The sequence below is a fragment of the Gopherus evgoodei genome, chromosome 7 (assembly GCF_007399415.2).
Source record: "Gopherus evgoodei ecotype Sinaloan lineage chromosome 7, rGopEvg1_v1.p, whole genome shotgun sequence".
Lineage (NCBI taxonomy): Eukaryota > Metazoa > Chordata > Testudines > Testudinidae > Gopherus > Gopherus evgoodei.
The window spans coordinates 111,452,252-111,469,467 of NC_044328.1; the positions used below are offsets into that span (position 1 = coordinate 111,452,252).

The 17,216-nt window shown below is 42.9% G+C and overlaps 1 protein-coding gene across 1 annotated transcript in view; it reads left to right on the top strand.

Moving 5' to 3' along the window:
• C7H3orf20 (chromosome 7 C3orf20 homolog) overlaps positions 1 to 17,216 on the top strand; it is a 52,843-nt gene that overhangs the window by 21,400 nt on the left and 14,227 nt on the right. The window contains exons 9-13 of the mRNA XM_030568472.1: positions 117 to 240; positions 1,511 to 1,769; positions 2,893 to 3,205; positions 5,486 to 5,602; positions 14,528 to 14,670. Coding sequence (XP_030424332.1) covers positions 117 to 240; positions 1,511 to 1,769; positions 2,893 to 3,205; positions 5,486 to 5,602; positions 14,528 to 14,670 — 956 coding nt within the window. The remainder of the gene's footprint in view (positions 1 to 116; positions 241 to 1,510; positions 1,770 to 2,892; positions 3,206 to 5,485; positions 5,603 to 14,527; positions 14,671 to 17,216) is intronic.

The following is a 17,216-nucleotide window of genomic DNA, read 5'->3' on the forward strand; positions in this document are numbered from 1 at the left end:
TAACAGGACTGCGCCTGCCTCCCCTCAGTCATGATGTCATTCAAAGTTTGCAGTGCTGGAAACTTGATTCCAATCTTAACTAACAATGGTTGGGTTTCTCCTTTCACTCTTTAAAGATACTTGCAAAAACAAGTGACAGTGAGAAGAAGGAGGAACAACTGGAGAGAGCCTTGGAAGAGATTAAGAAACGATTTCAGAAGACAGTGAAACAATTTATAAATGCCATTTTGATAGCTTCAGGTATAGTATTTTTTGCTGCATGCCAACAAAGTTCTTAGTCCTGTACATACATATGTAAGGTCTGGTGTCTCCACCAAGGGACTTACAGTTTAGCTCTGGCGCATATTAATGTAAGGATGATGATGTAAGGTCAAAGTACTGAAGAGGCTGGGAGAAAGAATTGCAGAAAGGCTTTCTGGGAGAAATGGGCTCAAAGGAATGAGTTGAAGGGAAATAATGATGTGGGTACTGAATAGAGTGGAGCAAATAATTGATTCCTGGTTCAGTGTCTGAACCAAACAAATCAGAAAAAAAAAATCATCTTGGATTGACCCCAAATGGAAATGTTTTGGGTTTTTTTGCTGAAACAAAAAACCTGAAAAAATCTTGTTATGGGTCAAATGAAATGGTTTTTTTTACCTGAAATGACTTTTTCCCCCAGTTCTTTGTTTTTGTTTTTGTGTGTTTTTATCCTTTTTTAATTTGTTAAATTTCTAAACAAATATTGTTTCAAAACTAAAAGTTACATTTTCAAAATGTAACATATCAAATTGTTTTGAATTTTTTTGAACAACTTTTATTTTTTGGAGCCAAAACTATTATCCAGATTTGACCTGAATTCGTGAATACATTCGATTGACTCTGAATTTTTCAGGGAATTATTTTTTTCATCTGGAAAATTTCAACCAGCACTAGAGCTGCAGTTACTTTGATTAAAATATTTGAAGTCATTTAATACTGAAATATTAATGGGTATGTTGAACAGCAGATTTCAAAGGGGTGAACTAGAAGACCTAATAGAAAATTTGAATAAAGCCATACAAGTTGGAGGTGGACTGAGTAATTCCAGAATACCTGCGTACACTTGGGAAGGTACATGAATCAACAAGTTACTCAGTGTCCCATTCACCTTTGGGAACCTTGCTCAAGTTCTCTTCCTTTCCCAAGTGAGCATACCCCATTTTGCTTCATCAAACTATCATGGAACTCAAGGCTGACTGACTAACATGAACTAATTTTAAAAAGTGAATTAAGAGCACCCAATATGTGCAGCCAGGACAAGGCCAATCACGCACAACCTGTCAGAAAGAGGGGAGGGTAGGCATAGTGCATCCAGGGTTGTTTAGATTTCATAGGTCAACAGCTAAAGAGTCACTGTGGTTGTATGGATTTCTGCAAGGGTAAAACGCTGGCAGCCTTTCAGACCAAAAGCCCAAAGCATCCCCTTCAACTTGAGCTAAAGAAAATTCTCTAACAAGCCCATCCTTAAGTGTTGTTTTTTATTTGTCAGGTATGATTCCTATAGAATATCCAATCCTAGAAGGAGCAAAGTATGTCAAATTTAAAAGGAAGGAACTGTCATCTCAGGCCTGGGCTAAAAGAGTGAAAGAAGAACATGCTCCAATAGCTTCAGAAACGAAAAGGCCTCAAAAACCTCCTAGCAGACCGATTGACCGAAGGATTCCTCCCAAGCCTTCTCACAGACCCGTGGATCAAAGGAAACCTTCCAGTCACTTGGATACCATGACCCAACCAAAGCTTGCACCAAGGTTTGCTTGGAGATGCACACACTCTTCCTGATAGGGTAGAGGACACAGTGTCACTGAAATTTTGGGTTCACAGTTTATTTTGATCATAGAGGAAACGATTGTGTGGTGAATGAGGTAAGCAGGCAACTGGCAGGATTAAACTGGATTCTTTGAGACAAATCCTTAGCTGGTGTTCATCAGCATAGCTCTAATGGATTCAATGGAACTCTGCTGACATACACTAGCTGAGGAACCAGCCCTTTACATCTTGCCTTCTTTTTCAACATGCTCCACTATTCCTGCTGCAGTTCCCACTAGAATTTCTAAGTGCATAGTACATTCATTCCTCAGTGGATAGATGAAATCCCCATAGATCTCTATACACAGGAAGACTGAAGAGAGTTTTATGATTATATCCTACAGAAATCATTTAACAACGGTTGCCCAGTTTGTTTGATGAGTCAGAATATCTTCACCACCACAAGCCCTAGAAATTGAATGTTCCTGTAAGATAAAGCTTAGGTGCTACAAGAACTGATAAAGGGCCATCAAAAGAGTGTGGGTATAGGCCCTGATCCTGCATCAGTAGAATCAATGGGAGCTTCACCACTGACTTCAAAGACTGTAGGATCAAGTCTTAGTGAACCACAGTGAACCAGCTCAATCTGACCTGATGCCCTAGTATTAGTTTCCAAGGGTTCATCTGCACCTGTTAGAGGATTCTTCCCCTCTGCCACACATTCCTGAATGAACACAACTGTTAGTGGGAGAGAAGTTTTGCATCTTCTGCCTCTTAAAGAGCCACATTCCTTTGATGTTAGGGAATATGATGCTTTTTAAGTTGAGACAGCCCCAAGATGCAAAATCAGGCTCTGGATGCAGGTTCAAAGCCTTCGGCAAAATTTTGGAGGTTCAACTGAATGTATTTTTGGTGTTTTGGGTTTTTTAAGCCTCTATTTTACATGTGAGCCCACTCAACTTTTTAAAGGGTCAGATTTCCATGTTTTAGACATACTGGAGCCTCTGCCTGAAACCATGGTAACAAAGTGACTTGTATTTAACTACTTTCTTGGATTACCATAGAATACATAAATATATACATCTGGCATATATGTATCTAAACTGAACTTCATATGCTTTGCAGAGTTAAAACCGTTTCAGGTGCAGGTGCACGCCCTGCCAGGACCTGGGCATCATCTATTGCTGACTGCCCAGTTGTGCTCCGGAGACTACTATCAAAACAGGACGCTGGTCTGGGTTGCAAGTGTGTCGTGAAAATTCCATTTGTTACCGACTTGGAGTTTGACAAGTTTATTTCAGCCCCCAGAAAGTCCGATCAGATCCTAGTGATCTTTATCTTGTCATCCCAAAACCCTTCCTATTCTCCCTTCTTGGAGTGGATGTTACAAAGCCTGTACATGGAAAAACAGCATGGCCGCCCATCCCCTTGTGTTCAGGTAAATTGTGGTCAGGGTTAAGGATTGGAGGACAGGAAATGCACATAGGTGACCCAAAGCAAGGGGACTGCCTAGTGCTTTTCAAGAAACATAAAATGCAGAGTGAGTGACACTAGTGAATGGTGTTAGACTGACAGTCTTGGGGATTATTTTGGGGAAGATCTATGGCCTGTGTTACACAGGAGGTCAGATGAGATGGTCACAGTGACCCCTTCTGGCTTTGGAATCTATGAATCTGAGATGGAAGAACTCTTCGTGGAGCAGCTACAACACACAGCAGCAGCAGTTCAGGTTTTCTCATGCTGTCCACTAATGTGCTCCAACTTTGACCTGGAGCGTGTTCGGGGGAACCATTACTAGCAATGAGTGGAAGAGTTCAGACTCCACGTTCATTACATCACTGTTAAATTATAAAATTTGTTCCCAAATGACTTGATCATTTCCCCTTGAAATGATAAATATGATGCTTTTTGCTTACCACTGAGCTGCAGAATGTCACTGGTGTGATAACGTGCAGAGCCCAGGCGGAAGAGATGTCTAATCAACACAAGATGTCATTCTGATTGCTACTATTAAAAGATAAAGCTTCATAATGGCTGCACCCACATTTTGCAAACTAGCCACCAGGATGTGCTGCTGTTCTAGTAGAAACAATTGCAAGTGCAATTATCTCAATCTCACTAGGGGTCACTAGTGATGTCTCAGAACCAGCTGCATGTGCACTTATAAGAAAAACAGCCCTTAAAGAGAGAAACTCAAACTGTACATCAGTGTCTTCAGTTCAGTTCAAATATTGAGGATGTTGCTACATCCGTATTATACATATTCAGAAGATAGGTTCTACTCAAATGAGAGTATCAGGTTAATTACTGAGTTAACACTTTATGGTGAATATCATTCCAGACTGGATTAATAATAAAACCAAGCAGGTTTCACTCGACAGTGACAGTGAAATGTTACAGCAGTGTCAGAGCTCAGAGCCAGCATATATGTAAGGATTTGAGAATTGAATTTCCAACCATTTTGACACACAGCCCTACAATTTAAAGGGAGTCATTGAAGGCTGGCCTGGATTCCAGACATGGTGACATGAGAGGTTACAGTCCTGTATGTACATGACTATGTCAAGTCTGAACTTTCCAGCGTTCTTTAGCGTATCTGGCAAAGTGTCACAGTCAGTGAGAAGAAAGAAATGAGACAATCAAAGAGCATTTTGTGTGCTGCTAAGGCTAGCTAAATGACATCTCTTTTGCTGCAGTGCTTCAAGGGCCTGATCCAAACAACCTTGCACCTGGCCCCAGATGTAGCAGAGTAATTAGACTGTAATTTCATAACACTGTAGTCCTAAACCCCAACCCTCCCCCCAAAAAAACAAATCAAAACCCCAACCGCTCCCCCTACTTTGAAAAGGGAGAAGTGCCAGAGACTCCAGTTAGGCCTCTAGTCGGGCCTCTGATTGTTGCTATTGGTTTTATATGGAAGGTGCTCAAATACTATGGTGATGTGCCGCAGTAGAAAATCCTAAAATAGACAGGTTTCAGAGGGGTAGCTGTGTTAGTCTGTATCAGCAAAAACAACGAGGAGTCCTGTGGCACCTTAGAGACTAACACATTTATTTGGGCATAAGCTTTCGTGGGCTAAAACCCACTTCATCAGATGCCTGGATTGGAAAATGCAGTAGAAGCAACTCTCATCTTTTCATATGCTGTGTATTTATACCTCTCTACTGTATTTTCCATCCCATGCATCTGATGAAGTGGGTTTTATCCCACAAAAGCTTATGCCCAAATAAATTTGTTAGACTCTAAGGTGCCACAAGGATTCCTCATTGTTTTTGCTAAAATAGACAGATGTCAACCTCTTCTGCTTCAACAAATGCAGTGTGGCAACTCATTTCTATCGAAACCTTCACAGATAAAATATTTTGGTGACTCCTGTTGACTAGTGTGATGTCACTTGTATCATCTAAAACTAGACTGAATACATCCCTCACAAATACTAGTAGGGAGCAATACCTTTTCATCGGTGGGATTGAGAGAGGCTGACAAAAATCACTTACGTTCTTCTCCATCATCAATTTCAGAGATTCTAACACTGTCCATTTTTAAATGACAACGACCAACACTAGGGCTTTATTTTTTAGCTGAGACCTGCACTAGAGTTCCCAAAGACCTATTTTATTCTATGCAAGTTTTATACCATGCTCATCACTGTAGTATTAGCCCCTTCCATTAGTGCATCTGTCGTATGGAAAGAATGAGTGTGTTTGTCCATCTCTAGTGCAGGTGTGACCCTTACCGCTTGCTGAGGTATGACATGGACAGTGTCACAAGACGAAAGCCCCCCCTGCCACCTCTGCTTGTGCGGAAGCATGCTGTCACTCTGGGAATGGTGCTGGTAAGTCTGGAAGTTTTGCTGCTTGGAAGGACCCTGAACCTTTGACTCAGTGACTCAGTCAGAACACTATGTCTCTATGATGTATGGTACTCATGGGTGACTACATTACACATAGTGCTGCCTGCCAGCCAGCTCCATTGTGAATGAGGCTGAGTGCCAGCATGAGCTGAAGGAGAAAGAGTCACTGACTCATTAAAACATCTGTTTGTTGGCTATGAATCGCATTAACCCTAGGAAGGATGGTGGTTTAAGGTAGGAGGAAAGATCCTTTACAAAAAGTTGAGATGGGCCAAAGCTGAAATATTTCAATATGGATCCTGATCCAAACTTCCCCACTTTTGTGTGGATTCAGATTTAATGTCACACAGTTCAAATTCATTTTATAAAGATGGGCCAACACCATGAATTTCCCCCAAAATTTCAAGGCGGCTGAATCCAATGCCTCTAAGAGGAACCAAGGCTATGCTGTATATGTTCCTCCAGTGCACATCTTGTCTTCTTTCATTATCCATATGCATTACCAAATCAGGAGGTGAATGTGTGACAGCAGAGTGTCTACAACTGAAGAACAGAAGGCACTTTTCTGTTCGGTCATCTGTTCGGCTGTAGAAGTCGTCCTTATTTTGTTTTTACCAATACAACAGCTATTCAGCTTCATCCAGCACCTTTTGTCCCACGCTTTCTGAGTGATGTACAGTCTATGTCAAGACTCACCTTACCTCTCCCTGAAATGAAGCCACTTCTGTGGTGGTTTGCACCAGAGCAAGACTACACAGCCCAGCAAGACTACTGAACACTTTAGGACAGGCACTGAAGAATAACATATCTGGATGAAACTGCAGTAGCAATTTAGGGTGGCAGAATATTACCCACACTGGAATTTGGCTAGGACACAGGGGTTGGCATCCTTATATTATGAAAAGTTCCTAAAGGGCTTTTAATGACCACAAGTGGCCCTGTCTCACCTAAGTAATGGATTTTATTGTGAAATACTCACTCTGATTCTTCTCCCACTGAAATCAACGGCAAAACTCCCATCCAGTATTGCAGGGTCAAGCACTCTGTGTGGTCATATTGTGCCTTTATAGCCCTCTAGCTTAACATTTAAGTCCACGCTTAAAGTGAAATAAGTAACCCTAAAGAGCACTCACTCGTGATTAAAACACCCTACAAATAATAGACATAGCCATCTCAACTCTAACAGTAACAGCTGCCTCACCAAATAAATAAGTATTCATCAGATATTCTAGATAATCCTTGTGGGTCAAATCTCTCATTCACATCAATGAGAGTTTTAACCAAACAAGGACTTCAGGATTTTGCCTTCAATATTTAAGCACTCAATGAATTTCTGTTAGTATAGACTCTTCAGCTGTTCTACTCCAAAAATGTGCCAGTCAGTGTTAGTATGTTGGCTATTCCTAATCAGCTGATGACTGTGAATAATTTCACCAGCCCTCTCTAATATCCAGCCAAAACCCTGCCCTCACCCAGTTTCTGCTGTTACATGGCACCATCTACCCAAAGCTCACACAATTTACAATGAATCCAGTCGCTCAAGCTGCCCTGTGAAATAAGCACCATCTCCATTTAGCAGCTTGGGAAACGGAGGCAGGAAGAAATTAAGGGCTTTGTCCATATTTCACACTGAGTCAGTGACAGAGCTGAACTCACTTGCCAAAGGCCCAGGTTTTGTACAGAAGAAACACCGTGATATTGAACGGCTCAACATTCCACTGCTTTGGGAAGGGCCATTTACATGGAAGTACAGTTCCCATCTTGGGAGTCCTGGCTCACACAGGATTTTATTTGGGTTCACTGAAAGAGGTGCCAAGTCAGATAAGACAGTATTAGAGAGCCTTTTAATGAATGCCCTTCTGTGTTCTAGAATGGCTCTTTTACAACCTTGTAAATCTCAGACTGTGGAAGTGTAATGCTCTTGTTTCATTGGACAGACGAGACCAGGGATTAGAATGGTTATAAGGCTATTATTCATTCCCTTTAGCAACCAGAATCCATTGGCTGACCTCCTCAATACAGTTAGGCGTATTGTTAATGTACAGTCTGGATGTACAGGCAAATAAGATTTTATGGTCAAAACAGAGGTCATTGCAGAAGCATTTGAACTTCATGAAATGGTTTTGCTTGAAAGGACTTTGATTTGTGTAACCAAGAATTTACTGCTAAAGTTTTTCGAAAGTAAGGACCTAGATGAAGGGATGAAATTTTAATGACGGAATTGTTTGTGTAGTTATTAAAATAAGGTTTTGATCATTGTCTGACATGAGGAACTTTAAAGCACAAGGGAGGGGGGAGGATTTCAATTTTGAAAAGAAAACTAGGGATGGTTGGGGGAGACAGAAATATAAAAAAACTGAGCAGAGTCAAGAAATCAGCATGGAAGTCAGGAAACCTTGATTCTCATTGCAGCTTTGCTACTGACTCACTGTACATCTTTTGGCAAGTCACGTAATTTATCAGTGCCTCAGTTTCTCCATCTGTAAAATGGACACAATAATATTAGTTTGCCATTGTGTAAAGTGCTTTGATAGCCCGGAATGATAGCTGCTGAATTAATGCCAGTTATTCCAATTGTGCTTTAGGAGGCAGATGTTCAATAGCTCTTACTATGCCTGTTTAATCTCCCCTCCATGTGACACATTGCACCAATTCTCATCATGCCACTCAGTCCAGCTCCCACACCCTTGTTCCTGCCCCACAATTTTTTTATCTTTGCTGCCAGCTGTAAACAGATCCCACACATGCCCATGTCTGACCCCATGAAATGACCAAATCACTTGGGAGGATTTAAAAAGCCCTGTGTGGGTGGTGGCAGGAAAGGGGAGAGGAGTGTCTAGGAAAGGTCAATTGGTCTGCTTGGCTGGGCAGCATGGTGTGATTTCTTCCTGGACAAATGCCACTGTTTGAAAACGTGTAAATGCCTCTTGACAGCAACTGCATTGGTGGGTATCATGTGCTGTGCTGAATAACTGAGCTGAGCTAGTGCTGGGGCTGGAGTAGAAAGCAAAATTGTAAGGCTCTCACCCAGGGAGGAGTTCTTTATCTAGGAGTATTTGAACAGATGAAGCTGACATTGCCATTCCACTCTAAATGACCCTTCCTCTTCCATGACAGTCACAGAGAGACTGACTCTTATGGAATGATAATGGTGCTTCACCTTACCAAACCTCTTGCATGGGGCTGCTTGTGGACATGCGCTCTAATAGGTACTAGTTGATGGGAACCACCCAATTGTCTTTTGTGACGTTTGCAGTTTCTATCTTTCTGCTGCATTATTAAAAGCAGAAATGAGTTTGGTCCTGAGATGCAGATACTGCCTGACATCTCCTTTGTTCTCCTTGAGGGTAGGCCTCCTGACCCTTATACCCAGTGCTTAATGGGTAATGAAAGAGGTGTCAGGACTCAAGCAATTAGGTGCCAAGGCTCAAGCAATTTCTTTTTACTTTCAAAACTGACACAGCAAGCCCACAGGTGCCGGGGCTATGAACAGCCAAGCCTAGAGATGCCGGGGCTATGAACAGCCAAGCCTAGAGGTACTGGGGCCCAGACCTGGCAACCCTTGGCATAAATTAAACATTGTTTGTACCCCCAGTGTAATTAGCACTGAACTTAATAGTTTGCTAATCACTTGAAGAATTCTCCAGCCTAGCCCCACAGCAAAGAACTATCAGGTGGAGCAGAGCCAAACAAACACTGCTCTGAGTCTTTTGTAAATAATTTGGTGACATCTAAATCACATTCCCTTTCCCATCATGCACAGCCCTTTCCCACGAACACTTCTGAAAGCCATTTCTTTTCCTGTTTGTGCACAGCAAAAGAACTCAGGTAATGCCCCAAGTACAGATTTGGGGCAGAGAGGGTTTACCTGCTGACACCTGTATGACTGTGTGTGTAGGAGTGCTCAGGTGACCATCTTGAAATGTCTGTCGGGGGTAGAAACAGGCCCATGCAATTTAGGTGACCAATTCTATAGTGTGATTATCATATTGTGACTATCCTGTACTTAGAAGAATTCTTACACTGAAGATTTCCTGAACAAATGGTGTGCTGGAATTTTGTTTGTGAATAGCCAACACACTTGTAAGGAATGCAGTCCTGGCTGGACAATAAGACTGTGGCCGCTCCAAAAGACCTGACAAATCCTCCTCAGATTGTGGTGTCGCCACAGGAAGGGACTTTTAAAAGTCTAATAGCTGCAGTCATTTTACCGAACTGTTGCTTTGCCTGCAGGTGGGCTGGGAAATTAAGTATCTCCCTGAAAGGGGCTTATGAGAAAATAGATTGATAGGGTCAGATCCTCAGCAGGTGCACATTGGTGTAGCCTCATTGCCTTCTTTAACTTTCATGGAGCTACCCAGCTTTATATCCGCTGAGGAACTGTCCCATAACATATAAAAGGAATTAGGGAATCTTGATTATTTTTCTTACCACCTTCCTGTTAGTTGTTTTTCCTGCTAAGTCCCTTCTGACAGAAGCACACACAACGTCACAGAATGAGCTAGGATTAGAATCCAGGAGTCCTGGTCCTCCATCCCCTGTTGAAGCTACCAGACTGTTGTTGGGGTTGCTTCTACACAGCTGTCAATTTAATGTCTGCCAAACTAGCTGAGGTTTGCTGCGGTATCTGTAGATGCAAAGAGTTGGGCTTAACCTGATACCTGGTGAAAATTAGGTTGTTTGCTATGAGCCCTCCAACAACAAGGCCCTGCTGTTGCATCCTGCGATGGTGAACCTGGACTCTATCATCTGTAACATTCCTGTGGAACGCAGTTGTTGCAATTAAAAGTGGAAAAGGAGATGGTGCCTGGGATAACATGGTCCTTCCCCTTTGCAGGGCTTAGAAGCTAAGCAACAGATGCTTGAACATTGTGCAGGGTCTGATGGGCAGCCAGTGAAGATCATACATTGGGGACATTAAGCACTCTGGTTGGCTTGCTCCTTTTAGCAGACAGGGTGCTGCATGTTCACCCATCTGTAACCTGAAGTTGGCCACCTGGTATAGGCCAAATTAAACAGAGTTGCTCAAGCCTCAAGGTAATAAATTAATTCATTCAACACTACTACTTTCCTTCAGTGCCTGCAGTCCCCTGTGCTCCAGGGGTTGATGAATACAGCAGCCAGAGATGCAGAATACTTGAGCGCATTGAGACTCATTCCAGTTTAGAAAGACCACCCTGCAATGAGAAAGATATTTCCACTCCCAGCCCCCTACGTCTCCCACCTCTTTCACACGGAGGGTAGATCTACAGGGAGAGTATCTGTAACTATCTCAGGAGACACTGAGTGGCACAATAGCTTTGTTCAAATGGACATGGAAACATCTACCCAATATTGTAAAGTGTGGGTAGGCGGGATAGGAACACTGTAATTCAGCTTGAAAGTTTTTCAAGTAAATGGGTATATTGCACCTTGGTTTCAGACACACCTGCTCCTTTTCCAGATACTGTAGTTAGATGCCTGATGTCTTTGGTTTTCTAAACACGGAGCCCTTCTGGCTTTCCTTTTGTGAGAAGGTATGAGAGTGCTGGTAGCAATCCTAACAGCAGCGCTGGCTTTCAGTGCCTTTCTACACCCTGTGCTGCTGCTCCTCACAGTTCAGAGAGATTCATCGGATAACGCCAGAGGGAGCTGCTGGCATTCAGAATTCAGGCCAGCTGCCCACACACTGCACTTTGAACAGAAGAGAGATTAACTTGTGAGGCAATCAGTGAGCTTCAGCTTTGAAACAACCCTTTTCTTCCTCACACAGATGTACAAATTGAGCGAGCATGTGGTATCCAGTGACCACCACTGACAATTGCCCATGCACTTTCCATATCTCCCACCATCCTGATCTCTCATCCTTCTACTCCCTCCTCTCCACCCATTCACTCTACTCCTTTTGTCCCACCCTGCATATATCCACCTACTCTCTGCCTCCACCCTTTTGCTTTGACCTCACGTCTTCCTACTCCACCTCGTTCCTGCTGCCTAATCATTGTGCTCCTTCAGTCTCCACCCTGCTGCTCTGATCTCATATCCACTGACTCACTCTATCCTACAGGTCTCCACACCTGTTGTCCCCCACATCCACTTGCCATCTCACTTCTCTACCCATCTTTGCCACCTTCATTCCAGATCTCCTCCCCAGGATGGTCTACAGCTGAAGCAGCGTGGCTCCTTCATTTGTGCTACCCCCTGGGCTGTGTTCCACGGAATCACCTCTCCTCTGTTAAGTCTTGGCTTGAAATCTTCCCTTTCTCTTATGATTTTATGTGCAAAGGACACTATGGAAAAAATAGAATGCTCAGTATTGAATTGCAATACCGCTTCTTCAGCACTGCCCCAACCTGGGAACAGAGTTTCTAGAGCTGTCAAGACTATGTTATATCATATTATTATATATTACATTATATGGATCAGGTATTTATCTATTCATTGCAAATCCTGAACTACACAAAAGCCGCTGCAGAATGTATCCTGCTGTAAGTAGAAAGTGGAAGTTGAAGGGCCTGTTACCATGCTGTGCCTAGCAGGAGGCTCAGCCCAGGAGAGGTGGGTGCAAAGGTAGCTTTGTGATAACTTTGAGGCTAGGAGGGCCCTAGTGGCCTAATGGATAAGGTAATGGCTTTCTAAATCAAATATTGTAGGTTCATGCCCCATCAGGGGTGAAAAATTTTTTTGAGGATAGGGATTTGGCCCCCAGTGTAAGTTGGAGCAGATCCTAAGGCTGGTCTAATTGATGGCAGTTGCCATCAACCACAGCTGTGCTCTTCTGTATTCCACAACAAATGAAGTACTCTAGACCAGGGGTCAGTAACCTTTTGGAAGTGATGTGCCAAGACTTCATTTATTCACTCTGGTTTAAGGTTTCACATGCCAGTAATACATTTTCACGTTTTCAGAAGGTCTCTTTCTATAAGTCTATAATATATAACAAAACTATTGTTGTATGTAAGGTAAATAAGGTTTTTTAAATGTTTAAGTAGCTTCATTTAAAATAAAATTAAAATGCAGAGGCCTCCAGACTGGTGGCCAGGACCCAGGCAATGTGAGTGCCACTGAAAATCAGCTTGTGTGCTGCCTTTGGCACACATGCCATAGGTTGCCTACCCCTGCTCTAGACACGCCTCTCTTCCTGCACCCAGCCAGCCCCTTGTGCTCAGGGTTGCACAGGTTGTGCTGTAGGACTACCTGTGTCGTCCCCTTCCTGAGGGAATTTTCCACAGGCCCATTTAGGGTGACCAGATAGCAAGTGTGAAAAATCAGGACGGGGGGAGGGGGGCTGTAATTGGCACCTATATAAGAAAAAGCCCCAAATATCAGGACTGTCCCTATAAAATCAAGACATCTGGTCACCCTAGACCCATTTCAACCCTTTTTGACACATATACATCACTGGAGTGGTATGAAGAAACTGCAGAGAGGGCTAGAAGACTCCCTGTAGTAGAGACTGATGAATCTCAGCAGACTCAGAGGTTCAGCTTGAGTTTTACCCAAGAATTTAGAACCCAGATTTGTAGAAAGTTGAAAATCTGGGCCCAGCTTTGGATTGATTTCCAAGCTAGAGTAGGAAAACCAGAAAGCTCTGGATTCAAGTGGTTTCTAACTAGGGATCAGACCACGGAATGTAAGCAGAAGTGCCCATTACTAAAAAGGTTGCCCACAATCCCCATTACCTGGAGGTTTAAGTTAAAATGGTCAGCAGTGAAACAAGTTATGTTTCAGAGTTAACTTGTCATTGATTAAAAAGGGTGAAATGTTCATGAATAGTTTTTTGTGAAAAATACATCCCAGTTTTCAAGAGATGCTTGAAAACATTCAAATTTTGACACACACAAACACACATAGAGTTAAATTGATGAATTTTTGCAAAAGTTTTCACAAAAAATCTTCCTATTTTTCAGCTGGCTGCAGTTTTCATCCCAACCCAGGAAAAAAACAGCTGTTTCCAGTGGGTATTATTTTGAGAATTTGGGTTCATTTGGCCTTAAATTCCAGGGAAAGGGGTTAATAAACCCACATAGACTAAAACAAATGATCAAAAGAAAATGTAAATAACCCTTAATTTTTGCACTGCTCTAGTGCTTCCTTGATCCTCTGATCTGCAAGATTAGGCTCGAGGTCTCAAGAAAACAGGGCCCAGAAGTTACCTGATATCATATAAACAGCATCCATCTTGAATTTTCAGGCTTCTGTTTCTATTCCTAACCAGCACTTATAAATAAAGTGAGGCATGCAAATGGAAAAAAGTTGTCCTGTATCGACACACTCACATCACCAGCTTCATATTTGTCCCATTCACACTTCTATTAATTGTTCAGACATCCTGTCCTCCAGCCTCTATGATGCTTACAACAGTTATTCCAGAGGAAGAAGAGGGAATGTTTTGAGATTTGAGATTGGCTCAGAAAAAAACTCATTGGGTGTAAAACTACCACAAATCAGAACTTACAATATTTTCCCCAAAAAAACTCCTGAGAAGGGAAATCACCAAACTCTGCATAGCTTTCTGATCTTGAATAGCTCCGGAATTCATGCAGCCATATGTATGTTATGATCTCATCCAATCTACCCTACGCTGTTCCTAAAGTACAGTGTAGTATCTAGCTGTCACTGATGTCCAGCGGTTTCACAGAAACATTGCTGGCAAAAGTGCTTTCACAGTGTGGAGGACAGTCCCATACTTTTCCACTTCAAAACTCTAAGTTGAATTCCAGTCAGCACTGATAGTGTTAACTGCTCTGAAGGCAGAAAGTGTGTTTGCAGCACTCAGAGCCCCTAACCACTGGGTGAAAACATCCAAGAGTCCTGTGCAAAACAGGAAAGGGAAGCCATTTGGCCGAAGCTTTCACGCTTGGTTTTATTTTTTTTTATGGCAAAGCATTTTTTTCCTCTTTCTTCTTCCTGCCTGTTTGTCAACAGATGTACGCTGGAGGGAAGCTGCTCTTCGGGGGCTGTGTTTTCAACGGATATGGCTGCAGCAAGAAGGACCTGCTGAAGCAGATCGGCCAAGCTCGCCTCGACTGCAAGATGGGTCACTTCCTGCCAGAAAGTTTCAAATTTAGGTAAAGCAGGAAATGCGGGGAAAGGGGCCCCATGTCACACTGAGGTCTGTTTGTGACATGAACCTGGCTAACTAGGAGAAATCGAGGGGGCTGTGATAAGGAGCGTGGGCGCATTGATAATGTCATTATCGGCCATTCCAGTTAATAAACAGGGTGAACGGAAAAAATAATGGAAGTAAAAAAGTAAGACCAAGTGGGATATTTTCCCCTCGTGTGTTCCTGGAAACTCCTTAATTCAGATCACTGTGACTGAGGATAACTAAGAGCTTTATCGATCACCTTTCTGTGTGGGCATGCCCAGAGCTCAGGCACAACTCCCTAAGGCCCGGCCTAGCACATACTGGGAAGGATGCTGTTGAGGGATGTGGAGGAGATGCTGCCATGTTGTTACATTTCAGTTAAAGAAGTCAGTGGGCTGCCTTACACTTTTGGGTTGAGCTTTTCAAAGCCAAGTTGAGAATTTAACCACAACTGAACATCTCCATCTTGACTGCCTGAGATTTCAATAACCCCTTACTCTGCTACGCCTGCCATCAAGACATGGATATTTTGCCACACTGAGGCGTTCACCTTTATTCTGGTATTTGCGGGTTTCCTCATCTTTGGAATGGGAATCTGTTCAACTTAGTTACTGCTGGGAGTCAAACTGCAGTTTTTAATAGCCCACCACTATTCCGCTGGGAGCTACATTGTAACATCATGTCCCACTTGCAGTTCAGAGACATAGCTGAACGATACCACAGGTAGGACATGTCTACAGTGAGAATTTAATTCACATTAAGGTAGGGTGTGAATTTAAAGCAAAATAATTATTCCGGATTAACTCCATGTGTGGATGCCCTTATTCCAGAAGTATTCTAAATTAAACTGATTTGGAATAAGGCACTCTTATTCCAGAATCAGAGCATCCACACAAGGAATTATACAGGAATAGATATTCCAAAATAATTCCCTGTGTAGACAAACCCTTAAACTCTCCCATACTTTAGGCTGTATCTCTTAGGTAGGGAGATGCATTCATTGGAGTCACCTTGAGACATTTACTACCATGCATATATTTTTACATTCATTGACAGGTTTTTCTCCTTTTATATCTGAAGAAAATATATATATATAAAATGTAGCCCTTACATTGTAACCAGCAGGCAGTTATCTACTTCACTGCACCACTCCAGCCTCTGTGCTCTTGCCATGGTGTTTTAGCGGTCCACAGAGGTCCCAAGGGAACTGCCTGGCACATGCAAGATGCATCAAGTGTGTGCTTGTTTGGCCAGTTTACATGACATATTAGATGCCAAGGAAATGGCAATTTTATCACTTAATTCAAAGCCAGTTATACAGGCAGGATGGGAACTTAGTTCCCTCCCCATCCACCTCAAGCACAGTCCAGGCCTTTGAGGGTGCTTCAGTATCAACACTCTCCTCTCTGTTTTATAGCAAGGCTGGAGTCTGAGCTCCGGGACCTGACTCAAAGTTTAGGGTTATGCTATTGAGTATCTTGACTTCAGTGTTTACAAGCCAGGCACATGGAAGGATTTTCCCATTCTGAGCCCCTTTGCTTTTAGAGGCAAATCCTGCTCCCCTTCTCCCACCCCACAGGCAGGGATGGCTCCAGGCACCAGCAAAGGAAGTAGGTGCTTGGGGCAGCCAATGGAAAGGCGCGGCACGTCCGGGTCTTCGGCGGCAATTCGGCAGAGGGTCCCTCTGTCCCTCTCTTCCTCTTTGAGCTGCTGCCAATGTGCCACCAAAGAGGAAGAGAGGGAGAGAAGGACCCGCTGCCGAATTGCCGCCAAAGAATGGAGGAGCACGACTGAGCTGCCACCGAAGTGCTGCCAGTCAGCTTTATCTCTTTTTTTTTTTTCGCTTTGCTGCTTGAGACAGCAAAAAAGCTGGAGCTGGCCCTGCCCACAGGCATAGAAAAATCCAGAGGTCACTTCAATCTAGCAAACAATAGCAGTGAAGCCAGAGCAGCGCAGGCTGCACAAGCCTGCCTAGGACCCTGGCTATGTACTCAAGCAGCTATCAATCTGATTTTCAATGAGATTTGTGCTTCTGAGTCAGGGTTTGTCTACAGGGGGACATCCAAGAAAGTTAATCCAGATCAACTAAAGGTGTGAACTTGAAATGGGCTAGTCAAACTGCATTAAGTTCTTGGCGGATACTGTTATTCCAAATTAATGTGACCTTAATTCAGTTTATCTTAATTCACTTCCAAAATGAATGTCTACACATGCTGCAGTCACACTTCTGATTACAGTGTGCACATGGATACTTTTGAAAATCCCATTCTAAATCCAATTAAATGGATGCACAAAAGGTGCACTAGACAAATCAAAACCACAGCTCAGCTATAAGTAAAATAAAATAAATGAAATCTACAGTAAAGAAATAAATATACAAATGAATCAAATAAACACAGTATTCAAAAGGTAACAGCCTACTTGAACTGGGGGCCAGCATGGCCCAACAGATAGGACCTAGACTGGCAGTGCAGAGATATCAGTATTATTTCCCACTCTGCCATTATCTTGATGTGTGACGCTGGG